Here is a 26164-nt window from a genome sequence, read left to right as displayed (position 1 = left end):
AAGGATTCCCCCTGCCAATGTAGGAGATGTAGCTGATGCAGGTTCTATCTTTGTGTCAGGAAGAGCCCCAGAGAAGGAAATGTCAACCCACTCTAGTATTCTTGCCTGGGAGGTCCCATGGAATGACAGTCAGACACAACTGAGCACACATACTTCACATATGTGTGTGTTTATGTGTGTATATATACACATGAGTATGTATATATATAACTGAAAAGACGTGGGTTCCATCCCTGGGTCAGAAAGGTTCCCTGGAGAAGGAAACCGCAACCCACTCCAGTACTCTTGCCTGGAAAGTCCCATGGACAGAGGAGCCTAGTAGGCTACAATTGATGGGGTCACAAAAGAGTGGGACATGACTTAGCGACTAAACAACGGAAACATTGTAAATCAACTATATGTCAATAAAAAGTTAAAAAATAATAATGCTTATATGGTTGACTCAATCTTTTACAGCCTGTACTTAATTTAAGGGACCTTGGATTATCTGAATTAAAAATTGGACAGATTGATCAACTGGTAGACAGTCTACTTCCTGGATTTTATAAGGACAAAAATGTTTCTTCCCATTGGCATACATCTCATGTATCTGCACAGTCCTTCTTTGAAAATAAATATGGTAAGTTAATATATTTTATGTTTTGAAAGTAAGCCATTTTAGTACTGTTGATAATTTAATAGATAACAAGGTTAGGGGGTTCCCCTGGTGGCTCAGATGGTAAAGAATCCACTTGCAGTACGGGTTTGATCCCTGGGTCAGGAAGATCCCCTGGAGAAAGGAATGGCAACCCACTCCGGTATTCTTGCCTAGAGATTTCCATGGACAGAGGAGCCTGGAGGGCTACAGTCTGTGGAGTTGCAAAGAATCGGACATGGCTGAGCCACTTACACTTTCATGTTACTTATTAACATACTTCTGGTTTCCAGTGTTTCATCACATTGTAGACTAGTTTTGAAATTGTCTCTTGGAAATAACTTGTTTTGGTTTTTCTAATATTTGGTAAAATCATTTGTTGTATTTCATGATTTGATTGTTTGACAATTAGAAAGTTTAGTTTTTACAATTTCTTTCCAGGTTGCTTAGATATTTTTAGTACTTTACGTTCCTCTTGCTTGTACAGACAACATTCAAGAACTCTTAAAAGAATTTGTTCAGATCTTCAGTACTGGCCAGGTATGAAGCAATAATTATATTTATATTGAAAAAAATAGATTTGTTTAATATATTCTGATTTGTCTTTCTTAGTGATATTAATGATTAGAAACATTCATTTGTGGCTCACAGTAGAATCTGCAGAATATTTGGAAATAACTAGTGTCAAAGTTTTGGTTCTTAGTAGACATTTTCCTTGTGAAAATTTAAAACGAAAACTGAGTGTGATACCGTTTCATTCAGGTTTCATACAGTCTCGGGGTTTTAAAACTTTGAAATCAAGGACACGACGTCTGCAGTCCACCTCTGAAAGATTAGCAGAAACCCAGCACACAGCGCCATCATTTGTGAAGGTAATTAGACCTTTTTTTGTTGTTGTTTGAAAAAGCAGTACTTTTCAGAAAGAATGTTCAATATCTGATATATATTTTTGGCTAGTTGATTTTCTTTCATCTTTTCATTTAGGATAATGGATTAATATTCTATGCAGTCATATCTACAACATTTCTGGATTCCAAACTTATTTTTTCACTAGCCTGTTAGACATCTTCCTTTGTTTTTTCCTCTGTCAATTTACACCTGCTTATGTATTCTTATGTTAATAAGTAGCATCCATCCAGTCTAGAAACACTGTGGTTAACTATAATTTGTCCATCTTCTCTCAGTTCCTGCATCCATAATTACTAAAATCTTATTAATCCAGCCTCTTAAATATTTCTTAAATCTCTTCATCCCCAGGTCCACTGCATAGACAGACGATGATTACTTAGTCTCCCTGCCTTCACTTTTGGTAGCTTTAGTCCAGTCTCCAGACTGCCATCCGCTGGACTGTCTAAAATGTAATAGTGTAATGGTTGTATTCCTCTGCTGTATTGTCAAATTTCTGCCATGGCACATAAGGCATTTCATCACTTGGCATTCTGCCTAACATTTCATCACTTGGCATTCTGCCTAACTTCTCATCCTTGAGTGTACCACCTCCTTTCTCCCTCTATCCTCTCCTCTCTTGGTGTTTTAAAGTCCTGTCAAACAAGATTGCTTATCGCTCTTGAGTACTAGAGGCTGCTGTTTCATGGCACTGTCAAATTGTGTCTGCCCTGTGTTTCTGTGGTTTAGTTATCCCATCCTCTGTAAGGTTTTTCCTGACTTCTTAGACAGCATTTATTTTACCACCATACCTAGTTCCTCTAACCTAATATCAAAATAACTTCAAAAACTTAGTTATTTGTGTATCTTTTCCCAGTAGACTGAAAACATTCCGATCATTGGTATTTACATCTTCAGAACTTACACACGGTCAAGTATTAGTATATGAAAGGTGCTAAGTAAACATTTAATAAATGAGTGAGGTTTTTCTTCCAGCAGGAATAACGGAGTGTGACCTATTGTAAGCTATCAAACCCTAAGTCAATTTGTGACCTGTTATTCAGTAGTTAGTGGTTTACATAGTTTATATTCACTAACCGCTAGAAGTATATGGGCCAGTGTTAGTTTCCTAATCATTGGCTATTTATTGCTGAGTCTTAATTCTTCACATTGACAATAAAAATTTTAAAATGTAGAATTTTAATGAATTTTTTTTGTGAGTAGTTGTTATGTTTGGGGGGGAATATTACCTATAGTCAACGATACTGATGTGTTGTTTGTGTATTTAGGGGTTTCTTTTGCGAGACAGAGGATCAGACGTTGAGAGTTTGGATAAACTCATGAAAACCAAAAACATACCTGAAGCTCACCAAGATGCATTTAAAACTGGTTTTGCAGAGGGTTTCCTGAAAGCTCAAGCGCTAACACAAAAAACCAATGGTAAGTTGATTAGACACCATCCATATTTGGAGAGGAATATCTGAAAGGAAATTATAGTCCTGCCTCTAAGTGATTATAATAACGTTTCTAACAATTATGCAACTTTTTATTGGTTACATTTCCTTATGTTTGTATCTTAAGCTGTGTGGAAAGAGAATATGTCCTGGTACTTTCACTGTCTGAAGTGAACCTAAGTCAGTGATAGAAGTACAAGAGGCTTTGTGAGATTTTTGATAACACGTGCTGAAAGGCGATCATGGAGATTATGCAAAATATAGCTGGCTCCAGAACTGTGTGTTATGAAATGTGATTACCACCAGTAACCTCATGTTTGCATTTCATTGAGCTGTCATTTCTCATTGATAACATTTTATTAAAGGCTTTTTTCTTTTTCCTCCAGATTCTTTAAGAAGAACTCGTCTGATTGTTTTTATTCTGCTGGTAGTTGGCATTTATGGACTCTTAAAGAACCCATTTTTATCTGGTAGAGACTCTTTATATTTGACTTATTTTTTATATTTTTAATTTATATATTAAAATATATTTTACATTTGACTTAAAAAATCTTTTTTATATACTCATTTCTTTTCCTTAGTCTAAGACTTAGAGATAAGAAAACATTTATATTTATAATTCCAGAGTCTAGGTCTTTAATCCAAATTTGAGACTTCTCAGATTGGGTTACTTTGAGATTGTTTTTTGCATTGAGATAGAAAAATTTTAATCTCTTATGATTATGTATCATCCACCTTGTCAGAGGACTTACTATATTTGCATTATCTTAAGGATGGATATAAGAAAAATTCCTTCAGACACTGTATAAATTAAACTGTACTTTTTAAAGGATATAACTAATATTTTTTAAAGTTCCAAGGATTATATTAGAGTAGTAATTTTAAATTTACTTCTAGACGTGATTAATTCCCCAGATTTTTAGGAAATGATATTTAACCAATGATAAAATTCTAAGAACATGCAGAAGAATTTTATAATAGCAATTCAGAGTGAAAATAAACATCTGTTTCAAAGGCACAGTAATAAATTCAATGTATTTAAAATTAACACACAGAAAATTACTTTACAGCCCCAGGTTTTCTCAGTTTGCCAGTCTAAAATGAAGTAATAATGTCAGATTTAAGTGGATCCAATTGACTTTTCCAGCTGTCATTCAGTGTTTATACCATGTTTTCCCCTTTCTTTATGATGATTACCTTGAGAGGGAAAAAAAAATGGTTTACAGTTAAGAACATTGATTGACCTGGATCAGAAATTATTCCTAGAACTTGATGTACAGTTATTTTAAAAGTTATCAAACCTGAGATGAGGTTTTAACATCCAGGAATAGCCTTTTTTATATCTAGATCTGCTTTCTCTTGTCTCTCTCTGTATTTTTTTTAAATTATTTTTTTCAAAAAAAGGAACCAGTGTATGGATTGATAGGTGGTATCAGCAGGGTGGTGGAAGAGTGGGAAGAGCTCTGATGATTATTCTTTTGTGTTTCTTAATTGCACACAATGGAGCTTGAGAACCATTGGTTTACGTTTTTATTATTAGATATAAGGAGAAGAGGAAAATTCTTAGTTTTAACTGGAAAGGCAAAGATGTCATTTTAATGAGAATCATTCATTCCTTGAACATTGTCTCAAAATCCAGAAGACCTAATTCCTACTCCTCGCATTGTCATCTTAGACATTTAATTTTTCTGGACTTTCTTGCATCTGAAAAATAAGGTAGTTAAAATTTTATGAATCTATCAAATATGTAAGCATTTTTTTTTGTCCCTTTAGTCCGCTTCCGGACAACAACAGGGCTTGATTCTGCTGTAGATCCTGTACAGATGAAAAATGTTACCTTTGAACATGTTAAAGGAGTAAGTTAAAAAGTTTACCTTGGTCTCTTCAAACATTATTGTATTTTTTATTAGAAAGGTTGAAATAATAGAAAATACATGTATGGTCTGTGCCTCCAGTTCTTGGCACAGAGCTCTTAAAACCCTTGTAATTTCCCAGGGGATAAGAGCACTGGGAGTATCTTTTGTTCTACTGTTTGGTCTTTGACACCAGGTCCTGACACAGGGCTTCTGAGTTCCTTGGAATGTCCTGGGTGATGGCAGTGTCTTCTGTTCTTTTCTTTCCTTGTCCCCTTGACTACACAGCTTGTACCTTATGGGATCTTAGCTTCCCAATGAGGGATTGAACCTGGGCCCACAGCTGTGGATACATGGAGTCCTATCCATTGGACCGCCAAGGAAGTCCCACAGTGTCTTTTGTTCTAATGAGGTGGCTCTGAGTGGGCTCCTGGAGGGGGACTGGTCACCAGAAAGATCAAGCTGTGGTTAGAATCTTGGAACTTCCACGTCTACTCTCTGTTCTCCAGAGAGGGGAGAGGGGCTGGAAAGGAGTTAATAATTGATTATGCCTATGTGAGTACACTCCCATTAAAGTCCCAACAGGTTGGGGTTTGGAGGAGTTTTTAGTTAGTGAACACACAGAGGCGTGAGGAGAGTAGCATTTTCAGAGAGGACGTGGAGGGCCTGTACCCCTTCCTGTATCCCTTGCCTACCTCCCTCTTCCTTCTGGCTGTTCTAGGGTATATCCTTTCATAATAAGCCGATAGTACCTAACCTGGTTTCCTGAGTTCTATGAGCTGCTCTACCAAATTAAACCTAAGGAGGGATTCTGAGAATCTCCAATTTATAGCCAATAGGCAGAAGCACAGATGACAACCTAGATGTGGGATTGACATCTGAGGGGTGTGTGGCAGGGGGGAGGGGTAAGTCTTGTGGGACTTTGGCCCATCAACATGTTTCCTGTTCGCCCCTTCCCAAGTACTTTCTTTTTATCACTGCCCAATGTAAATGAGTTTTCTCAATGAGTTATTAAAAGTTGTGTGGTATGAGGTTGTAGGTTGTCTACAAATATATTATTATGTGAGGGTAATTTAAAATAAATACATGAAAGTATACATACAAAAAAGGTATTTTTCATTTACACTGGTGGCCAACATTTTTAAATTGAATTCGCACCCATGAAAAAATTTCCAGTGTTTGTTGAAAATGGAATTCTGGAACACCAGGTTGTATTCTTTGGCAGAGCCATGTTGTGGTTGTCTTTAAGGGACTGTTGCTTTCCAGTTGAGCACATTTCCACCAGTGCTGTTCTACATCTGGCCTTCTTCACTCATTTATTGATACCATTTTGCCACTAGGAATTTGCATTTGTGACTTCTGCTTATATGCTGACTAGGAAAATTGCTCACTGTTTCTAATAGATAGCTTTCTTAATCCTTATCAGAGTTTTAAAGATGATCTAATATTCTGATTGCAATTTTTGTTGGCCAGATTGGATTTTTTTTTTTTTTTTGCTAGGGATCTCAATTCTGTAAGATTTTATATTTGGGGAATTAAATCTTCAAATTTTTTTTTTACCACAACTATTTATAAAGCAGTACTGCTGCTGCTGCTGCTAAGTCACTTCAGTCGTGTCCCACTCTTTGTGACCCCATAGAAGGCAGCCCACCAGGCTCCCCTGTCCCTGGGATTCTCCAGGCAAGAACACTGGAGTGGGTCGCCATCTTCTTCTCTAGTACGTAAAGCAGTACACTATAGCTTAATTTTAGTCACTGTCTTTGGCATTTGTTAGGAACTAAATTGTTTATATTCTAGTAGTAATTCTTTATAATAAAAATGACTTCATAACTAGTCAAAAATTAATGTTATAACTTAAACACAGACTCACTTATTAATATATAGTAAGTCCAGATAGTTTGTCCTTGAAGCTTATAACCGGGTCCAAAAAAGTTTTAGATTTGAAACTTATTAGGCAATTCTATATTAAATGCCACTGAGACATTTAACTAGAATTTTGAATGTAACAGGGTTTTTTTGTTCTTTTTTTTTTTTTTAACCAAAGGAAGCAATTGGAAAGGGGTTTTGTTGGGATATGTAAGGAGATTTCATGTATCTGGTACTGAGGGTCAGGAGAAAACCCTTTGTGTGAGTATTTCTAAAGGGGCCTTTTTGTATACTTTCACTGAGACAAAAAGCCAAATTAATATCAGGTTAAATTTACAATATTCAAAGAGGGTGTCTTAGTAAGATAATTAACATTTTAAATTATTTGGTAAATTATATCACTTCAGGTGGAGGAAGCTAAACAGGAATTACAGGAAGTTGTTGAATTTTTGAAAAATCCACAAAAATTTACTGTTCTTGGAGGTAAACTTCCAAAAGGTAAGGTATCTTCGCTTTCCCATGACTTGACAAAACAGTGTAATATATCACTAATTTGACTTTTATCAGATTTACCTGATGAAAGTTTATTAGTAATTCTTAATTGCTATTTTACAAGTGCTCATTCTGAACATACTATTTTGTTATCTTTTGTCTTTGATAATTTAAAAGTTTGTTATTTCAAACTTTTAAGTAAATTGCAACAATAAATAGTACAAAGAATTCCAACTTTATCTAATCCAAAGTCATATTCAGATACCAGCATTTATCCCAATGTGTAAATAGTATTTAAATAATACAGGAAAATTAGTTACGAAGTAGGTCCTAAAGTGAATCATTTATAGAGACAAATATGTTTCACCATGTTTGAAAATATTGATCATTGGTGTGCCTTCAACCACAGCACTGTATTTATTAATTCATAATTATTTGTTTTAAGTTCTTATCAGGTTGTGTTTTTGTTTTTTAATTTGAACCATTCTTGTTTATTTTTTTTCTTTAGGAATTCTTTTAGTTGGACCACCAGGAACAGGGAAGACACTTCTTGCCCGAGCTGTTGCTGGAGAAGCTGATGTTCCTTTTTATTATGCTTCTGGATCAGAATTTGATGAGATGTTTGTGGGTGTGGGAGCCAGCCGTATAAGAAATCTTTTTAGTAGGTCTAGTGGATCTTTTATATAGTAATAATTTCTCTTAATGTTAGGAAAAGAGGGTTTCTTAAACTCTGTCTTTGCTTCTTGTTTCTGATTTGATAGTTGGCTGAAATAGCCATTGTAGGATGCTAATCTCAGGTAACTTAGTGTGTGGGCTAAAATAAAACTATTACTTTTCATTCCAATTAGTCAGAAGAGTTTGTGGAATCACTAGGTTGCTGGATGAGGCTGGGGTCTGTTGAAAACCTGTGGTTTCGTTTGTTTTGTTTTTTTTGGTGTGTTTTGTTTTCACCTTATTTATTAATTCTGTAGTATATATTTAAAAATTATTTGCCTCAAATCTGACTATATATGGTTTGTATGACTAGGAAGAATGAATACTCAGTGTTACAATTTTTTTTTCATTTGAGACTACTCTTCTTAAAGCAGTTAAGAAAGACCTTCTTTTATGTATTTGCTCCCTAATGAGTGTCTTTTATCGGCTTTTTAATTTTCGTACACGTTGTTAACTATTTATTTAATTTTATTTTAAAGGTGTTGATTTTATTAAACTTATTTGAATCCTTTCTGTCTTTAGGGGAAGCAAAAGCAAATGCCCCTTGTGTTATATTTATTGATGAATTGGATTCTGTTGGTGGGAAGCGAATTGAATCTCCAATGCATCCATATTCACGGCAGACTATAAATCAACTTCTGGCTGAAATGGATGGGTAATTGACTTTTCTGTCTTGAGAATTTGGTGGTATATTTAGTAGCATTTCAGAGATAGGAAAAATTTAAGTTTATAGGCAACAATATCCTATGTGCAAGGAGTAAAGACAAGCTATTTTGACTATTGTATTGTTTTACTAATGGGATCATTGGTCATTGATGTATTAACTACTCTCAAATTGAAAAGTAAAATTTTCATTTACTGTAGTATGACAGAAAAGCAGTGATTCTAGCTGAAAGTCGTCATCTGTTTGGAGATGTGCAAGGAGAATACCCTCATTCCTTCACTGTTTGTGACTAGCTCTGAGTGTTGCTGTAGATCAAAAGCTTGCATCAGTTTCCATAATGTAAAAAGAGGTGGACTTGCTTTGAATGAAGCAGAGAAGTTTCTTAACGTCATACAAGACATTCTGAAAGTTTAAGAGTAAATAATTGGAATTGGTAAACTTGAAAATAATTTTTCAAAAAATTAGTCAGGAACTCAAGCTTTGGTGTCAGGTTATCTCTTCCTAAGTAGAAAATTTACTGTGAAACCACAGATGATTTGGTGATGTATTATTAACAAGTTTTATTGAAGTGCACTGACCTTTTAAAAAGCAGTGAGTGATGTCTTCGTATTTGGGGCATTAAAAAGACAATTCCTTTTCTTTGCTGTTAATAAAATTGAAGATAAACAGTTGTGAGGAACATTTCTGTGTGTGTGCTGTTTTAACTTTCAGTGAAAAGATACTTTTTTTCCTTAATAGTTTTAAACCCAATGAAGGAGTTATCATCATAGGTGCCACAAATTTCCCAGAGGCATTAGATAAGTAAGTATTAAAATTTTTGTGATATATTCTAGAAGAGTGATGAACTTTAAAAACATTGTGCTAAGTGAAGAATACCCATCACAAAACATTACATATTATATGATTCCTTTTATATGAAATGTTCAGAATAAGCAAATCCATAGCAATGGAAAGTAATTTAGCAGTTGCCAGAGGTTGGGCAAACAGGAGGGAAATAACTGCCAGTAGACTTGGGGTTTCATTTGGCTGGAGAAAGTGGGGGAAGGGATCAATATTCTCTAAAATTATTGTGATGGTTAGACAACTCTGAATCTATTAACACCCAGTGGATTGTCCACTTCAAATTCTATGATGTGAGAATGGTATCTCAGTAAAGCTACTAAAAGAATCTTTTTATGACTTAAACACAGAGCTTTTGGGGGTGGGTGGTAGACAGCACATTTTTAAAAGTAAAATTTACTGTAGTTAAGGTTTTTATTGATTTTACTGTTTAAGTTATTCATACTTTCATTTGATCTAATAGTTGGTTCTTGCTTAAGAGTCTAGTTTAACGTTTTATAAAACTCCAGTACTTTGGCCACCTCATGCGAAGAGTTGACTCATTGGAAAAGACTGATGCTAGGAGGGATTGGGGGCAGGAGGAAAAGGGGACAACAGAGGATAAGATGGCTGGATGGCATCACCGACTCGATGGACATGAGTTTGAGTGAACTCCGGGAGATGGTGATGGACAGGGAGGCCTGGCGTGCTGCAATTCATGGGGTTGCAAAGAGTCGGACACGACTGAGCGACTGAACTGAACTGAACTGAACTGAATACAACAGTAAGATGGGTGTGTGGCTCACACAATAGGCTGCTATAGAATAATTTGTTCCTTTACTGACAGACTTGCTTGTCTTTGTCTCTGAAGGGTTGTATACTATCCTGATGCACACATTTATCTATATGAACCTTTGTTTAGCCTTCCAGTTTTTGAAATTATTATTTCAACCATGTTTTACAAGGAACTAATCTGAATATTTATGTTCAGAATAGGATGTCAGTCCTGTTTTTATAACCAGATCCTCAGCACAGTTTATTAATTATATTTTCTTTTTGTATTCTCCTTGTAGTGCCTTAATACGCCCTGGTCGCTTTGACATGCAGGTTACAGTTCCAAGGCCAGATGTGAAAGGTCGAACAGAAATCTTGAAGTGGTACCTCAATAAAATAAAGTTTGATCAGTGTAAGTCTAATTCTATGATACAAACATTATCTCTGTGAAATGGTAATATATCAATTTACCCTGTTTGTGGTCCTTACTCAGGATGTCTTAAAAGACAAATTTCTTTAAATTTTTTTTTTCTCTCCTTTTATTTGTCCTTAAAGTCTATTTCTTAAGTAGTGTGTATCAGAGATTCTATAATTTACAATCCTGATTTGAAAGAAAGTTTTCTTTGGAATATTGAGATAGATAATTGATGAATCTATGTATAAATGTTTCTCTAGGTGAATTTAAAATATAAAATAATAGAACAAGTACCTCTATATTATGAGCATAGTACCTCACGATGTAATCACTTTGGGGCCAAAAGAGGGGAAGCAAAAGTATAAAACAAAATACATGGAAATAGTATGGACCCACCTGAGTAGTAAAAGCAGCTATTAAACTGCAGTATTTTCAGAGATGCCAGAATCAGTTCAGAAAATCAAACATGTTTCCTCTTGTAACATGGACTTCTGTGTCCAGAGTTATTTCAAGATGAAACTGATAATGTGCTTTTTCAATTTGTGGTTGGGTGATAACTGAAAGTCTGTAAATCGTTATCTGACAACTTTACCTTTCTTTGTTTTTCACAAAATTATTTAAGTACAAGAACTTATGTTATTTGTCCCAGTGACAATTTTTATGGTCTGTTCAGTAGCAATTTTTCCTTTTTCCTCTTAGAATTTAGTAAAGTTTTTTTTAAATTATAGTTTATGATTGCTATTTTATTTTTTCTTTTGCAAAGTGAGTTCTTTATGCAGAGCTTTTTATTACTGCTTTTGAAATTTCAATGTTGTGTTCTATCTGCATATAGCTGTTGATCCAGAAATCATAGCTCGAGGTACTGTTGGCTTTTCTGGAGCTGAGTTGGAGAATCTTGTAAACCAGGCTGCATTAAAGGCAGCTGTTGATGGAAAAGAAATGGTTACTATGAAGGAACTAGAGTTTTCCAAAGATAAAATCCTAATGGGTAGGTTTCTTTTCTTTTTTTCCTATGTTATGCTGTTCATTGTGTTAGAGAAAAAATTCTTAATTTTGAAAGAAAGGTTATAAAAACAAAAGGTATAGAAACATGCAAATATATACTCAAACATAGCACAAAGTTTGGCCTCTTACAGAACAAATACACCGTATATTATACTCTTTGAAGGTGCCCATGGTTTTCTTCTTATCTGATATTGCTGATTAAAGAATAGTTAACTTTTTACTATTTTTCAGTATTTAAGTTTTATTTTAAACCCTAAATGGCTTCAGGGGGCTTCCTTGGTGGGTCAATGGTAAAGAAGCCACTTGCCAATACAGGAGACACAGGTTCAGTCCCTGATCTGGGAAGATCCCACATGCCATGGAGCAACTAAGCCCATGTGCCACAACTACTGAGCCTGTGCTCTAGAGCCCAGGAGCCACGACTACTGAGCCCACACGCCACAGCTACTGAAGCATAGAACCTGAGCCATTGCATTGAGAAACCTGTGCACCACAACCGGAGAGTAGTCCCTGCTCGCCACAACTAGAGAAAAGCCCACGCGGCAGAGAGACGCAGCACAGCCAAAAATAAAGTAAAATAAAGATTATTTAAATTGGCTTCAAAACAGGTTGTTATGTTATTCCTGTTAGAAGTTTATTTTCTAGAAATAGTTTTTTCCTTTTGATATAAGAAGTAAAATTATAGTTCTTAGAATTTGGTTTTCAGTTGACAAATTATGGTTTACATGTGTTATAGAGTGGAGTCTACTCATTTTTTAAACTTTCACGATGTTTTAAAATATTAATGATATTAAATCATATTACTCTAAGAATGACTTTGAGGCATATGAATTTCATTCACTTAAATATTCTTTCCTAATGGAGTATTTTACTTAAGTAAATTTTTATTCTTAGGCCCTGAGCGTAGAAGTGTGGAAATTGATAACAAAAACAAAACGATCACAGCGTATCATGAATCTGGTCATGCTATTATTGCATATTACACTAAAGATGCAATGCCTATCAACAAAGCTACAATCATGCCTCGAGGGCCAACACTTGGACACGTGAGTACCTTTAGTTTTTCTTTTCTTTTGGATAATGCTCCCTAGTACCTTATGAAGGAAATTACTGATGAAAACATTTCAAAAGAAAATTCAGCTACTTCCTAAGTATGTTGATATGTTCTTCTTTAACTTCCTCAACTGTCTTGAATTCAGACATATGTGTGAAATTTATCTGCTAATAAAGGATATCTTTAATATTTCAGATAGTATATTTAAATTATGACATTTAATTCAGGAATGACAACAAAATATAATTCGTAAATGTGTAGTTGCTGTTTTCTCCCCAGAAGAAATTATGTATCATAATGACTGGTTCAGTTTTTCCAAGTTTTATCTCATTGAGCATACATTTCATTTTCATATCTTTCTAATTATAGACATTTTAAATATTTTTATTCAGTGAAGGACAGACAGCTGTATTGCACCATTAACTACTTATTTATAAAATGCACTTCTGCTTTCCTCATTTTATACATTTCTGGTTTGGTCATCAGTCACCATGACTGTCTCTATGAAATGTTGCTGAGTTTTCAGCATCATGGTATTAAGTAAGAGAGACAAATGATAATTCAGGTTATTAATATGTATTTCAAAACTGTGTGTGAATTTTCTCTTTGCTTTTCAATTGTCTAGGTGTCCCTGTTGCCTGAGAATGATCGGTGGAATGAAACTAGAGCTCAGCTGCTTGCCCAGATGGATGTCAGCATGGGAGGAAGAGTGGCAGAGGAGCTTATATTTGGAAGTGACCATATTACAACAGGTTACTGTAAATAATGACTTTAGTTCAAATTGTGTTCATTCATTTAAAGATTTTTTTTTAACTTGAGTTATATGTATATTTTAAAATTTTAGGTGCTTCCAGTGATTTTGATAATGCAACCAAAATAGCAAAGCGCATGGTCACCAAATTTGGAATGAGTGAAAAGGTAATAGCTAATTTTAACCCTCCCTCATGTATCACATGATAATGTGAAGAGTGTAGTATCTCTTTCTGAGAGAGGGTTCTATTATAAATTGATAGATTTTCCTGTTTCATTCCAAATGGATTTGACAAAGCGTACTTTATAAATTAAATCTCATTTTCTGAGAAATGGCACACATTCTTTCTATTCCAGCTGCTCAGACAGTAACAGTTATTCATGAATTAACCAAATGATAATATAAATTATTTAGCTCTTTCTGTGAGCTTGCTTAATTTGCCCTTTCCACATACTCTATATATCTGCTTTATCACTGTGGCTCCGTGAAGCAATTCCAATATACTGTGACTGTGAATTTCTGGACTAGAATAGCTGCTAAAGTTTTCCAAGAAGGTACTCAGAACCATGCATGCTAAGTTGCTTCAGTCACGTCTGAGTCTGTGCAACCCTAGGGACTGTAGCTTACCAGGCTCCTCTGTCCATGGGATTCTCCGGGCAAGGATACTGGAGTGGATTACCATGCCCTCCTCCAGGGGATCTTCTCGACCCAGGATCGAACCCATGTCTCATATCTCCTGCATTGGCAGGCAGGTTCTTTACCACTAGTGCCAACCGGAAGCCCACTTAGAACCATACTTGGGTTTTAAAATTCTCTCTGTACATTTTAGTATTATAGTTTCCCTTGTGGCTCAGCTGGTAAAGAATCTGCATGCAATGCGGGAGACCTGGGTTAGATCCCTGGGTTGGGAGGATCCCCTGGAGAAGGGAAAGGCTACCCACTGCCGTATCCTGGTCTGGAGAATTCCATGGACTGTATAGTTCATGGGGTCCGCGAAGAGTTGGACACGACTGAGCGACTTTCACTTCACTTATTCTACTTTCAGAAGAAGAATGAATTTTTTTTTGCCCTCAAGGGCATTTTTGTATTGTAATTTTTCCTTGCTCCCGTGATACTTATTTTCTTATATATGGTATAGTCCTCCCTCTGTTACATACATTAGTTAGAGGTTTTTATGTTGAATTTCTTTCTTTTCATTGATTTTAGCTTGGAGTTATGACCTACAGTGATACAGGGAAACTGAGTCCAGAAACTCAATCTGCTATTGAACAGGAAATCAGAATCCTTTTGAGGGTAATAATCTTTTTTTTTTTTTCTTTTAATGTTTGTTTATCTGTTTAGTCAAAATGTGCCTGAGTATTTGGGTGCATGCAAAATAGCTAAAGTTCCACAGTTCTTTAGAAATGTCGATATAGCTCATAAAGTTAATACGGGCACCATTGCTACCGGAAGTACAGTAGGTACTCTTTCCACTAGATGGCAGGCTTACTTGGGTATTATGTGTTGTATTAGGCTCAAATGCAATCCCATGGACTGTAGCCTGCCAGTCTCCTCTGTCCATGGGATTCTCCAGGCATGAATAGTAGAGTGGGTTGCCATTCCTTTTTCCAGGGGATCTTCCCAACCCAGGGACTGAACCTGGTCTCCCGCATTGTAGGCAGATTTTTTATCATCTGAGCCACCAGGGAAGCCCCAGGTTCAAATGTACATGAGCCTAAAAGTGTGAAACCTGATAGTTTTACATGTTATAAAGTAAGGGGTTCATTCCAAGGAAGTTTTTAAACTTTCTGCTAATCCTTGATTATTAGCTATAATATTCCATAATATATTTCTAATAATTTATATATTTAATGTGGTTATTTCATTTGGACATTATGGTTATGTTCACAATGTCTAGTAATTGTATTATATTTATATACCTGTGTTTCTTGGTTTTGGTAAATTCATTTTTATGTTTTCTATCCATTTTTATAAGGGCAAAAATGATTAGTTATTCAAATGTTGACATTTGCACAGGCAAATGTGATACTGTCAAAAATGAACTGTTATTATTGCCGTTATTCATAAACTGATAAACTTAATTCAGACTCGCTTTGAAAGGAGAATTGAAGCATTTAAGTGATAAGTTCAAGGTGGGTTGCAAAAAAAATAAGTATGAAAGTCAAAGGTCACCTCTAGTGATAGACTGTTACAGTTTTGCAAAGTGAGTGTATTACCAAGTAAAAGAATGAAAATCTGTGTCTTTTCTGGCCATTCTAGATTGAGTAAATTGGTGAAATGTTAAGAGACAAAGTGAACAAACTCCCTTTACTTTTAGCATGTATATTGAATAAAGAAATAGATTTCTGTGTTTATAGACCTTACTTAGAATGCAAATGAGTAGTGTATACTTTTACTTCTTCAGTAGCTTTTTGTGTAAGTGGACCTTGGTTATCTATAGGATAGATTAGGAGGTTAAAAATACAGCACTGGAAAGTATGAAAGTTATTGTCAGGGAACCAAGCTTTTAAATGCTTTTATGTTTTATAGATAGAAATCAGTAGATCTTATATATTTTTTTAGAGTATGTAAAGGGTTTTTTTTTTTTTCCCATTTATGGTTTTGCTTCTCAAGTTTCTGCCTTTTACATATCTGCTTTGTATTTCAGGATTCATATGAGCGAGCAAAACATATCTTGAAGACTCATGCGAAAGAGCACAAGAATCTGGCAGAAGCTTTGTTGACCTACGAGACTTTGGATGCCAAAGAGATTCAAATTGTTCTTGAGGGGAAGAAGTTGGAAGTGAGATGATAGCTCTTGAATTGGATGTATTGTTGGTTTTATTGCAAGACCATAAGTAGCATTGAAGTAGTCTTATTTTGCAACTCTTTCTCCCATTCTTGACCTGGTATCATTCAGAGGTGTGAAACACTTTGTCACTCTGTTGTCACATTCATCTAATTTTGATTATTCTCATGATGAACACCTATTGCAAATAGCAAGTTTATTAAAGAAAATAAAGAGCTATCAGGATTGAAAACAGCTTGTTTGAGAAGTGTTAATTGGTTATTAAGTTGAAAATCAGTAATGATTTTATGGTTGGTTACAGTGTTAGATGTGAATAGAAAGTGTGCCTTTAGCTCTTGGGAGGTATTTTTACTTAGCAAAGTAAAAATTCATGAAGGATTGTCTTTGTTTCTAGATAGTACCATTTATCTTTGATAAAGAAATGATGCTGTTTGGCTATTAGTACATCGTAGTTCTACGTTCATTAGTGGAAACTTCATTAAGATGCACTTAATTATGATCTAGATTGATCGTATATAAAGTGTTTTTTTAAAAAAATAAGAGTAGAGAATTATGAACCTATGGATACAATCAGAATTTGAATGATTATAACTTTTAAAAAATCCAGCTTGCATTTTCATGATTTTTTTTAAAAAACATTACTATCACTCTGAAAATGAAGCTTATTTCAGAGCAACAGTATTTTGTTAAATAAACAAGTAACACACCTCAAATTCCGAATAATAATGTAATTATGCTTGGCAGTGAAACCAAAATAAAACCAAACACTCAGTCCCCTTCAGAGTGAACTTTTGAATTACTCTGTGTTAGAAATGGAAAGTTGTGTTTACTTTTCAGTCCGATTTTGTGAATATTAATGTGTTGTTACAGGATTTACAGATGACTTTAGCTCAGTAGAAAAATTATTTTAGAGCACATTGTATTGGTTTTACAACCAAATTATATTCTTGAAGTGATTTTATTAAAATTACCTATAGTTTTCTAGTAACTTTTAAATTGTTTATGGTCTTCATTGAGGTTGATGGAGGGAGCTTGCTGCATGATACTCTTGCCCTTTTGTTTGGGTAATTTAAAATTTTGATGTACTTTCAACCTTAGAGAAACATTATCAGAATAATACAAGGATCTCCCTTATACTCTTGATTCAGATTCACCAACTGATTTCATTTGCCTCAGTTTCTTCTGGCCCTTCCTCCCTTTCTCCTCTTCTCCCTGCCCCCTGTCTGTTTATACGAATGTGTATACATGTCTTTTTGTGGACACGTTTTCATTTCCATAGGTAGACTTCCAGAAATTGCTGCCTGAGGTGCTGAGTTTCTGTTTGACTTCATAAGAACTTGATGAACTGTTTTAGAAGTAACTATTTAAGTATATAATTTTGTGTTCCAGCTACCAGTGTATGAAATGTTCCAGTTTATCCATATCTTGTACGTTTCTTACAGTCTTATCTTTTGACGGTCATTTAGTGGGTACGAAGTAGAGTCTCATCGTAGATTTAATTTACGTTGCCCTTGGACTGGTGATTTTGAGTATCTTCTGGTAGACCTTTGGCCTTTTGTATGTCCTCTTTGGAGAAATGTCCATTCAGATCTTCCCTCCCTGCTTTGGTTTGTTGTCTTCTGTGTTGTAAGAGATCACATATTCTGAAGACAGGTCCTTTATCACATGAATCTTGTGTTTTTTTTCTTTCCTGGCTGTGTGACATGCCTTATGGGAACTTCCCCATAAGTTCCCCAATCAGGGATTGAACCCAGGCCCTTGGCAGTGACAGCACAGATTCCTACCCACTGGACCACCAGGGAATTCCCTCCCTCCTCTTCTGAGTTCTATCTTAGCAGTTGCTCTAGGGATGACAATATGAATTTATCACTCTTAATTAGAGCCTACTTCAAAATAATACAGATTTAATTCTGTAAAAATATAGTAACATTGTTCTGATATATCTCCTTTTTTTCTCTTCTTTGTGCTGTGGTTGTCATGTTACATTTGTATGTCTTATAGCAACTTGACAGTACAGTGACATAACTACTGCTTTATATAATCTTAAATCCTCAGTCTTTATCTGGGGGAGTCTTTATTTGCCTTTTGTTTTTTTATGAATATTTTTGCTGAATATGGAGTACATGATTAATTAAGTTTGTTCTTTAAATACTTCGAACATGTCATCTTACAAACTCCTGACCTCCATTATTTTTGGTGAGAGGTCAGTGTCAGTGATTATGTATGATTATGTTAATAGTAAATAGCTATTGCTGCTTTCAAGAAGTTCCCCTTAGCCTTGTCTTTTTAACAGTTTGATGGGTATTAAGTGTGTATCTCCTTGACGCTGTTCTACTTGGGATTTGTTGAGCTTCCTGGATCTTTGGATAAAATGTTTTTCATCAGATTTGAGAAGTCTGGGGCAATTATTTCTTCAAATATATTTATTTACCCTTTCTCTTCTTCTGGGATTCTTTTTCACATGTGTTGATGTACTTGATGTTGATGTGGTTTCTGAGGCTTTGTTCATTTTTTTCATTGCTTCTCTCTCTCCTTCAGATTGAATACTTTCTGTTGATTCTTCAGCTTTACTGATTCTTCTTTCAACTGAATTTTTCATTTTACATCTTATATTTTTCAGCTCTGAGTTTGTATTTGGTTCTTTGCTATATTTTGTATCTCTTTATTGAGATTCTTTATGCATTGCATCATTTTCATCATAGGTCTCATTAATTCTTTAAACATGACTTCCATTAGTTCTTTGAGCATGCTCATAATAGCTGCTTTTAAATCTTTGCTAACTCCAGCATCTGGAGATACTCAATTCCAGCTGAATACTTTTCTTCCTCACTAAGGGTACATTTTCTTCTTTCTTTGTAATCTTGTTGAATTTCAGATAATGTAGCAATTACTGATTCTGAAATTTTTCCCTAGAGGTTTGTTCTTATTTAGTAATTTGCCATCAGTAAATTTGTGAAATCTGTCTCCATGACAGTGTACAGCCACGAGTGTGTCTGCTCCTTTTTTTAAAAAATGTTAACTCTTGCTTCCTAACGGTTTCTGCTGTGACTGCATAGCTTAGTATTTAGCCAAAGGATTGGACAGAGGTTGTGTTCAAACCCCATCAGTCAGGCCTCCACTCTGCCAGTGGATCTGTGTGGGCTGGCAAGTACGTTCAGTGTTCAGCTCATTTGCAAGTCTTGTCTGGTCTTTGCTTTCTGGTGGGCTTTTTCCTCTCCCTTGTGCATGTGTGCAGGTTTGGGCAACTGTGAGTATGTGGATGGCCTCTGTTTCCGCTTTGCATGCCTGTAAACCCAGAGTATTTAGAAGTGCTTATAAAACGCAGATGGCTGTCTTCCCTCTCAGAACTTGCAGTGAAATCCCTCGCTACTCCGTTGTTTGCCCCACATGGGACTATAACCTCAGCGAACCCTGTTTGCTGACAACTTGAGCTCACCGTTTTATAGTGCGTCAAGTCAGGTGAGTCCTTTCTGGCAGTGGCAGCAGACCTTGTTCCCAGGATCTGCCATCACGCTGGTTGAACCACTGCCCGCAAAGGTCCAGGATGCGGCAGCACAGGAAGCCCACAGGCTCACAGGTTCTTCCCTGAACTGGTTGTCAGGAGTAAGCACTTCTTAGTTTGTTGTAGATATTCAGTTCATTTCCAGAGTGCTGAGATGGCTATTTTATTCAACAGTTTGTCCAGATTTATAGCTGCTTTTTTGAAATGATTCATCAGTCTCCTCCCCTCATCATGCTGAACATGAATTTTCCAACTTATTCTGAATCACATTCCACCCAAATTAACTTCATAAGGATAGATTTCAAGAGGACTCAAACTTTTCAAAGCTATCTGTTCAAAGCTACCACAGTGCCAGAGTTTTACAAGTAACCTATACCTACTTTTGATAATTGATATGTGTTTTATTTTTAGATATTCTTTGTATTTGTTCATACTCATTTCAAAAGTAAATACTGAGTTATTTCAATCTGCCTAGTTATAAACATTTTTTAATGTAAGTATGTAATATTTTAATAAAATGTGTTGGAATGTAGACTTGATCTTTGGATTGAAAGAAACAACACTTAGTCATGGACATAAACTTTGGAGAGTTGATACGTTTGAACTGAGGTTTTTATTTCTATGCAAATTCTCCCTTGCCCCCTATTCTGTCACACTGATCCCTGTTCTTATAGGCAAGAATGTAATTCCCCTATACCCCCTCCTGTCTTTTAAAATAGAAACTTAATTTAGTTCTGTGTCAGTGCTTCATACAAGAATATAATGGGTGGCTAATCTGTTATGAGTTTGAGAATGCATTTCATGAAAAAAGGTTACAGAGCTGTCAAAGAGGGAGGGCTACAGAGAGAGAGAGGATGTAAAACCTAGTTTGGGGAGCTTGTTAGGAATCTAATTTTCTGCAGTTCTGGAAGCAGGTGTGTAACATGCCCAGGGAACCTGGAATCTAAAACTTGTAACTCTGGCTCAGGACGGGAGAAGAACTGCTAATGTATTGAGACTATTCTGCATTTTCTGCATTTGCTTTGACAAATTCCTTTTGAATGCTTACGGAGGACCAAATGTTGGTCTAGCGAGAAAGTGAGCCATATTGGGGGATCCACGTTAGATACTATACAAAAGGGCACTTAGAGGTGTGGACGGGCCCCAGAAAAGGATAATCTGAAATGGTGCTCTGGATTCCTTAAGAGCGAAGAAGAAAAGTCAACAGAGTGGATTACATACACTTAGGTCAATGGAGTTACAGGTGAGAAAGCTGTGGGCACAGAAATACCACTGAGAGTAATAGCTTAAAATAACTGCCAGATCCAGACTGCTCAAAACCATCTCACATAACTCTGCTACTCCCTGCAGTTTTGATCCTGGCAGGTCGGAAACCATAAACTGCCATCTAAAGGAGGAAGAATGGAATTAGGCAGGAAAGCTAAAGAGGACCATGCCTGCCTTCCACCCCTACTGCACGTGGGCATCCTGTAGTGTGGCTGAGCTGGTTAACCTTGACTTGGTGTTTTTATAGTTAGAGATTGGACATTCTTTTTAAGTACTTTGTGAGTGAAAGCAATTCTGGACTTCTTCTTATTTGAGAGTAAGGTTTTTCAACCTGGGTTGAGGAAAGAACCTCTGAAAATTTCAAAGGGTAGTAGGAGATGGTGTTGCCTTCTAATTATATTCCATGAGTCAAAAATAGTGATTACATACATTAACAGATTTTTGTTTGAAAACTCTTGGGTCATACAATTCATAAGATTTTTCAGGATCGGTAGATTCCATCATAATCATGTATGGGATACATGTGTGAAAAACTAACAAAGCTTCTGCTGTCTTTGTACTTTCTAAGTTTTTGTTGAAGTATAGTTAATTTACAATGTAAAATAATTTACAAAGTATAGTTAATTTATAATGTATTAGTTTCAAGTATACAGCAAAGTGATTCAGTTATATATATATATCTATATTCTTTTTCAGCTTCTTTTCCATTATAAGTTAATACAAGATACAGTATAATTCCCTGTGCTATACAGTAAGTCCTTATTTATTTTATATATAATAGTAGAAGATAAAATATGCAAGGTAGGATCGAGTGCCAGGTTAACAGTATCTTGTACATAGAAGGATCTGTTAAGTGGATAAAATAATAACTTCAAGACCTGTAGCATATGAAATTCCTTAAGGTATTATGGGTTGATTCACACAAGAGGTATTTCATCTTTGATCAACCAGTTTCCTCCTTTCACATGTTAAAGACCAGTTGTTAGTAAACTTGAGATGTTAGTAATGTCTGTATAGCTCTCCTAGAAATTCTGAACTAGGTGATGAAAGACGCAGAGGTTAGAGAAGATGGAGGAAGAAGACAAAATAGGATTGAAGAAGATGGTTGCTAAAGGATTTCAGGAAGAACAAGAGAGACTCTTTTTATATTATTAGGAAATGCATCATTGTTCAAAAAGAAACCTAAATCCACTATAATAAAAAATACGAAATAACTGAATGATTGTTAAGAAATTTGTGAGTCAAACTTTGCAAAGCCTGGTGCAGTGTTCCCTGGTGGGGAGAAAGCATAGCACCTGCCAGGTAGAAGCATGTTGTCAGTGTTAACAATGCGAGGCCAAAAGGTTCACAATTTTTAATTTTTAACTTTGGTGAAAGATAGTGTTTACTGTTACAGCACAAAGAAAACTAACTTAAAAATTTAGCAAAACTTTGGCCTTCCCTGGTGGCTCAGATGGTAAAGAATTTGCCTGCAATGCAGGAGACCTGGGTTCGATCCCTGGGTTGGGAAGATCCCCTGGAGAAGGGAAAGGTCACACCCACTCCAGGATTTTTGCCTGGAGAATTCCATGGACAGAGCAGCCTGGTAAGCTACAGTCCATGGAGTTGCAACAACTGAGCGACTAACACTCACTTTCAATGTGATTTTTTTTTTCCTGTTTGGGAAGTTGACAGATGGGCAAGTGCTTACCTGTGCTGTGGTTTGGTTCCACTTTCTGTATACTTTTTCATCCTTGTTAGATTTTAATATTCTTAAGTTCATGCTGCTTCTTGGTGTCATAAAATCTCAAATCCTCATACATAATTTGAAGAAACAGTTGTTGGAGGAATACATAGAAAATTATCTCCTTTGGTTAGATTTTATTTAAAAAAATAGACCTTTTTAAAATAAACCTTTTTTAAGAAAAGTGATCTGTTACTATGCTTCTCAGTATCCTAAATCACAAAGTTCATTTATCCACCAAAGCTGTTGGTCACTGTTAGAACTGATTATACTGTTAACATTATATTTTGTAAATATATATTTTATAAAAATTTGTGATACCAAGGTGATAGTTTAGCTTTGTGCTTAATTTGGGGGTATTTCTTTAAATGGATAATGCTGATTTGTTTTTTAAAAGTGGGTTAACATAAATTCTCACATAAATTTTTACCAGGACTTTCAAACTATATCCTATTTCTTATGCACCTAGTACCATCAGTATGAAGTCATCCACTTAATGGGTAAATTTGGTGAGCTGTAAGGCAGTGAGAATATCAAGATCCCAGTGGATTAAATTATCACAGAACTGAAGAGCAAATGTCTTGAGGCAAGATGATGAAATTGAACTGCTATCCATGTCAAGTAAGAGTAGAAAATTTCTGGTACCCGAACTAAAAAGCCTCTTGATGAAAGTGAAAGAGGAGAGTGAAAAAGTTGGCTTAAAGCTCAACATTCAGAAAACGAAGATAATGGCATCCAGTCCCATCACTTCATGGGAAATAGATGGGGAAACAGTGGAAACAGTGTCAGACTTTATTTTTCTGGGCTCCAAAATCACTGCAGATGGTGACTGCAGCCATGAAATTAAAAGACGCTTACTCCTTGGAAGGAAAGTTATGAACAACCTAGAGAGCATATTCAAAAGCAGAGACATTACTTTGCCAACAAAGGTCCGTCTAGTCAAGGCTATGGTTTTTCCTGTGGTCATGTATGGATGTGAAAGTTGGACTGTGAAGAAGGCTGAGCGCCAAAGAATTGATGCTTTTGAACTGTGGTATTGGAGAAGACTCTTGAGAGTCCCTTGGACTGCAAGGAGATCCAACCAGTCCATTCTGAAGGAGATCAGCCCTGGGATTTCTTTGGAAGGAATGATGCTCAAGCTGAAACTCCAGTACTTTGGCCACCTCATGCGAAGAGCTGACTCATTGGAAAAGACTCTGATGCTGGGAGGGATTGGGGACAGGAGGAGAAGGGGACGACAGAGGATGAGATGGCTGGATGGCATCACCAACTCGATGGACGTGAGTCTGAGTGACCTCCGGGAGTTGTTGATGGACAGGGAGGCCTGGCGTGCTGCGATTCATGGGGTCGCCAAGAGTCGGACACGACTGAGCGACTGATCTGATCTGATCTGATGGTTAATTTGTGAACCGATGGTATCCTTTGATCATTAAAAAAAAAAAAAAAACAAGTAGTTCCTTAATTGTAAGCTAAGAATGTTTCATTAGTTATGTCTTTTCATTCCTTTTCTATATTTGGATTTATACTGAATTTTTTGGTCTCAAGTTTTATGTGGCCAAATGTACTGATATTTTCTAATTTCCATTTTTTTGGAAAGATCTTCTAAACATCATACCACTCATCCATATTTTCTTCTAAAATATTTAATGGTTTTTATTAAAAAGACTAAACATGTACTAACCTGGAGTTTATTTTGGTGATACCTTGAGATGTGTAGTTACTTCTTATCAATAATTGATTTTTCCCAAACCATTTATTAATAATCCATATCATTTCTCATTGATTTGTGTAGTTTTTGTTATATTAATAAGTTCTCAATTCTATATTGTTTTCCAGTAATGTGCTTATTCACCATCAGGGTATTATTTGAATCTTAGATAGGCTTAGTAGGAGTTTTAGTTGTGGGTATTCTAGGCAACAGCTTTCTAGAGGGCATCTGTTTCCATAGAAATTGGGAATGGGAAATCTTAGGTTTCCATTGCTTGGGGATCCAGACAGCATTTGACCAAGGAGATAGAGAAGTTTAGAGATGACCTAATGACTCCTTGAGTATCTTGGTCCATACAAAAACACTAGAGTAAACCAAATCTTGACAACCTACCTGAAGTCCTGGTGTGTAGTTCTGATCTCCTTGCAGCTTGGTAGTGGCTTTGACCCTCATTCCAGGCTGCTTCAGGAAGTGTCAGGAGTCTTTTTCAGATACCACTATAGTTTTTACTGGTCTCATAGGTCACCCTGGAGAATACTGTGAAGGCAGAAGACAAAAGATAATTTTTTGGTTGGGCTATTGTAGGAAGCAAATGCTTGGTGATCAAGAATTGATACCAGTCACATACACCAAAACCATTTGGTGTGGCTAAGCTGGATAGCCCTGAGAAATATTTTTTTGTTTTCATTTTTGTTCATTGCTCTTTAATCAGTGAAAACACTATTCTGGAACATCACTTCAACAGGGACCCAGCCTCTTTTCAGAGTTCTTTGGTGCATTCCAGCAGCAATTTCTGCTGAAGGTTTGAACACTTGGCTTCTGAGTCACTAATCCCAAAAACTTGTTGTCAATTCATTCAGTCTACAAAGAACAAAATGGCATTAAATGGCCTCTGAAGAATAAGTACATAAATTAATTTGTTTTGCTGTAAAATAAGGCTGCCATATATTCAGATTTTGCTGGTGCATCTTGTGCAATGGAGGTATCTGTTCCTTTTGAATTTGGTTAATCAAAAGTTTTAAAGTCATTAAGTTCAAATCATTAATAAATGGAACAGGAACTTGGTGAGTTTTGGGTTAGCCTGTTTTCTATTAACTTGTGAGCCTGCTTCTGCTTCACCCACAATACCGGGTTTAGTCCAATTGTAACTACTGGATCAATAACTACATTAAAAGAAGTTTCGGTATATTCACCTGTTTATGGCAGTATGCATTCAACCTGTTTTGCTTTATTTCTAAGAAATGGAATAAAGATGGAAACACACAAGTTGCAGACAGATGGAAACGAGAAAAGATTTAAAGTTTGGGAAATGTTAAAGAGGATGGAACAAGTATAGAGCATAAGATGCCTCATAAAAATGGAGTTGATAATATTCTGCAAGGCCATTATGATGACTACACACACTTCGGAGTGGGAAATAGATGTGGGTGAATAAAGCAAATGAACAAAGAGATTATTAAGAGGAAACAAAAAAGATGTCCCTAGAGTCAGACACAGCTGAGCACGTACACACACAAATTAGTTAGCAAATTACTGAAAAATCTGGCTAATAGGATTTTAGTGAAATTTAGCTATATTAAGTGTTTTTTAATTTGTTGCAATGGTCTTACACTTCAGTTTTTTAAAAAGCCCATCTTGTTTGCATTTGCTTGATTTTTTACAATCTTGCATATTATCAGTATTACATCTTTCTGGTGAAATCTGTACCAACAGTTTGTGCCTTCCTTAAGTACCACCAGAAACTCAACTCTTCCTATGACAAGATTATAATTTTAAAAGTTCTTGATTCTGGTTGTC

General features: G+C 35.8%; 1 protein-coding gene across 1 annotated transcript in view; it reads left to right on the top strand.

The window, feature by feature from the left end:
- The window catches only part of YME1L1 (YME1 like 1 ATPase), a 33240-nt gene extending 13038 nt beyond the window's left edge, over nucleotides 1–20202 (top strand). The window contains exons 3-19 of the mRNA XM_005906489.3: nucleotides 457–619; nucleotides 1076–1174; nucleotides 1397–1506; nucleotides 2809–2959; nucleotides 3360–3443; nucleotides 4747–4829; nucleotides 7100–7190; nucleotides 7693–7845; nucleotides 8421–8553; nucleotides 9301–9363; nucleotides 10455–10567; nucleotides 11403–11558; nucleotides 12470–12621; nucleotides 13255–13381; nucleotides 13474–13547; nucleotides 14587–14673; nucleotides 16028–20202. Coding sequence (XP_005906551.1) covers nucleotides 457–619; nucleotides 1076–1174; nucleotides 1397–1506; nucleotides 2809–2959; nucleotides 3360–3443; nucleotides 4747–4829; nucleotides 7100–7190; nucleotides 7693–7845; nucleotides 8421–8553; nucleotides 9301–9363; nucleotides 10455–10567; nucleotides 11403–11558; nucleotides 12470–12621; nucleotides 13255–13381; nucleotides 13474–13547; nucleotides 14587–14673; nucleotides 16028–16171 — 1983 coding nt within the window. The 3' untranslated portion in view covers nucleotides 16172–20202. The remainder of the gene's footprint in view (nucleotides 1–456; nucleotides 620–1075; nucleotides 1175–1396; nucleotides 1507–2808; nucleotides 2960–3359; nucleotides 3444–4746; nucleotides 4830–7099; nucleotides 7191–7692; nucleotides 7846–8420; nucleotides 8554–9300; nucleotides 9364–10454; nucleotides 10568–11402; nucleotides 11559–12469; nucleotides 12622–13254; nucleotides 13382–13473; nucleotides 13548–14586; nucleotides 14674–16027) is intronic.
- Nucleotides 20203–26164: the final 5962 nt, after the last annotated feature.

The sequence above is a fragment of the Bos mutus genome, chromosome 13 (genome assembly GCF_027580195.1).
Source record: "Bos mutus isolate GX-2022 chromosome 13, NWIPB_WYAK_1.1, whole genome shotgun sequence".
Lineage (NCBI taxonomy): Eukaryota > Metazoa > Chordata > Mammalia > Artiodactyla > Bovidae > Bos > Bos mutus.
This window is presented reverse-complemented; position numbering and strand designations above follow the sequence as displayed.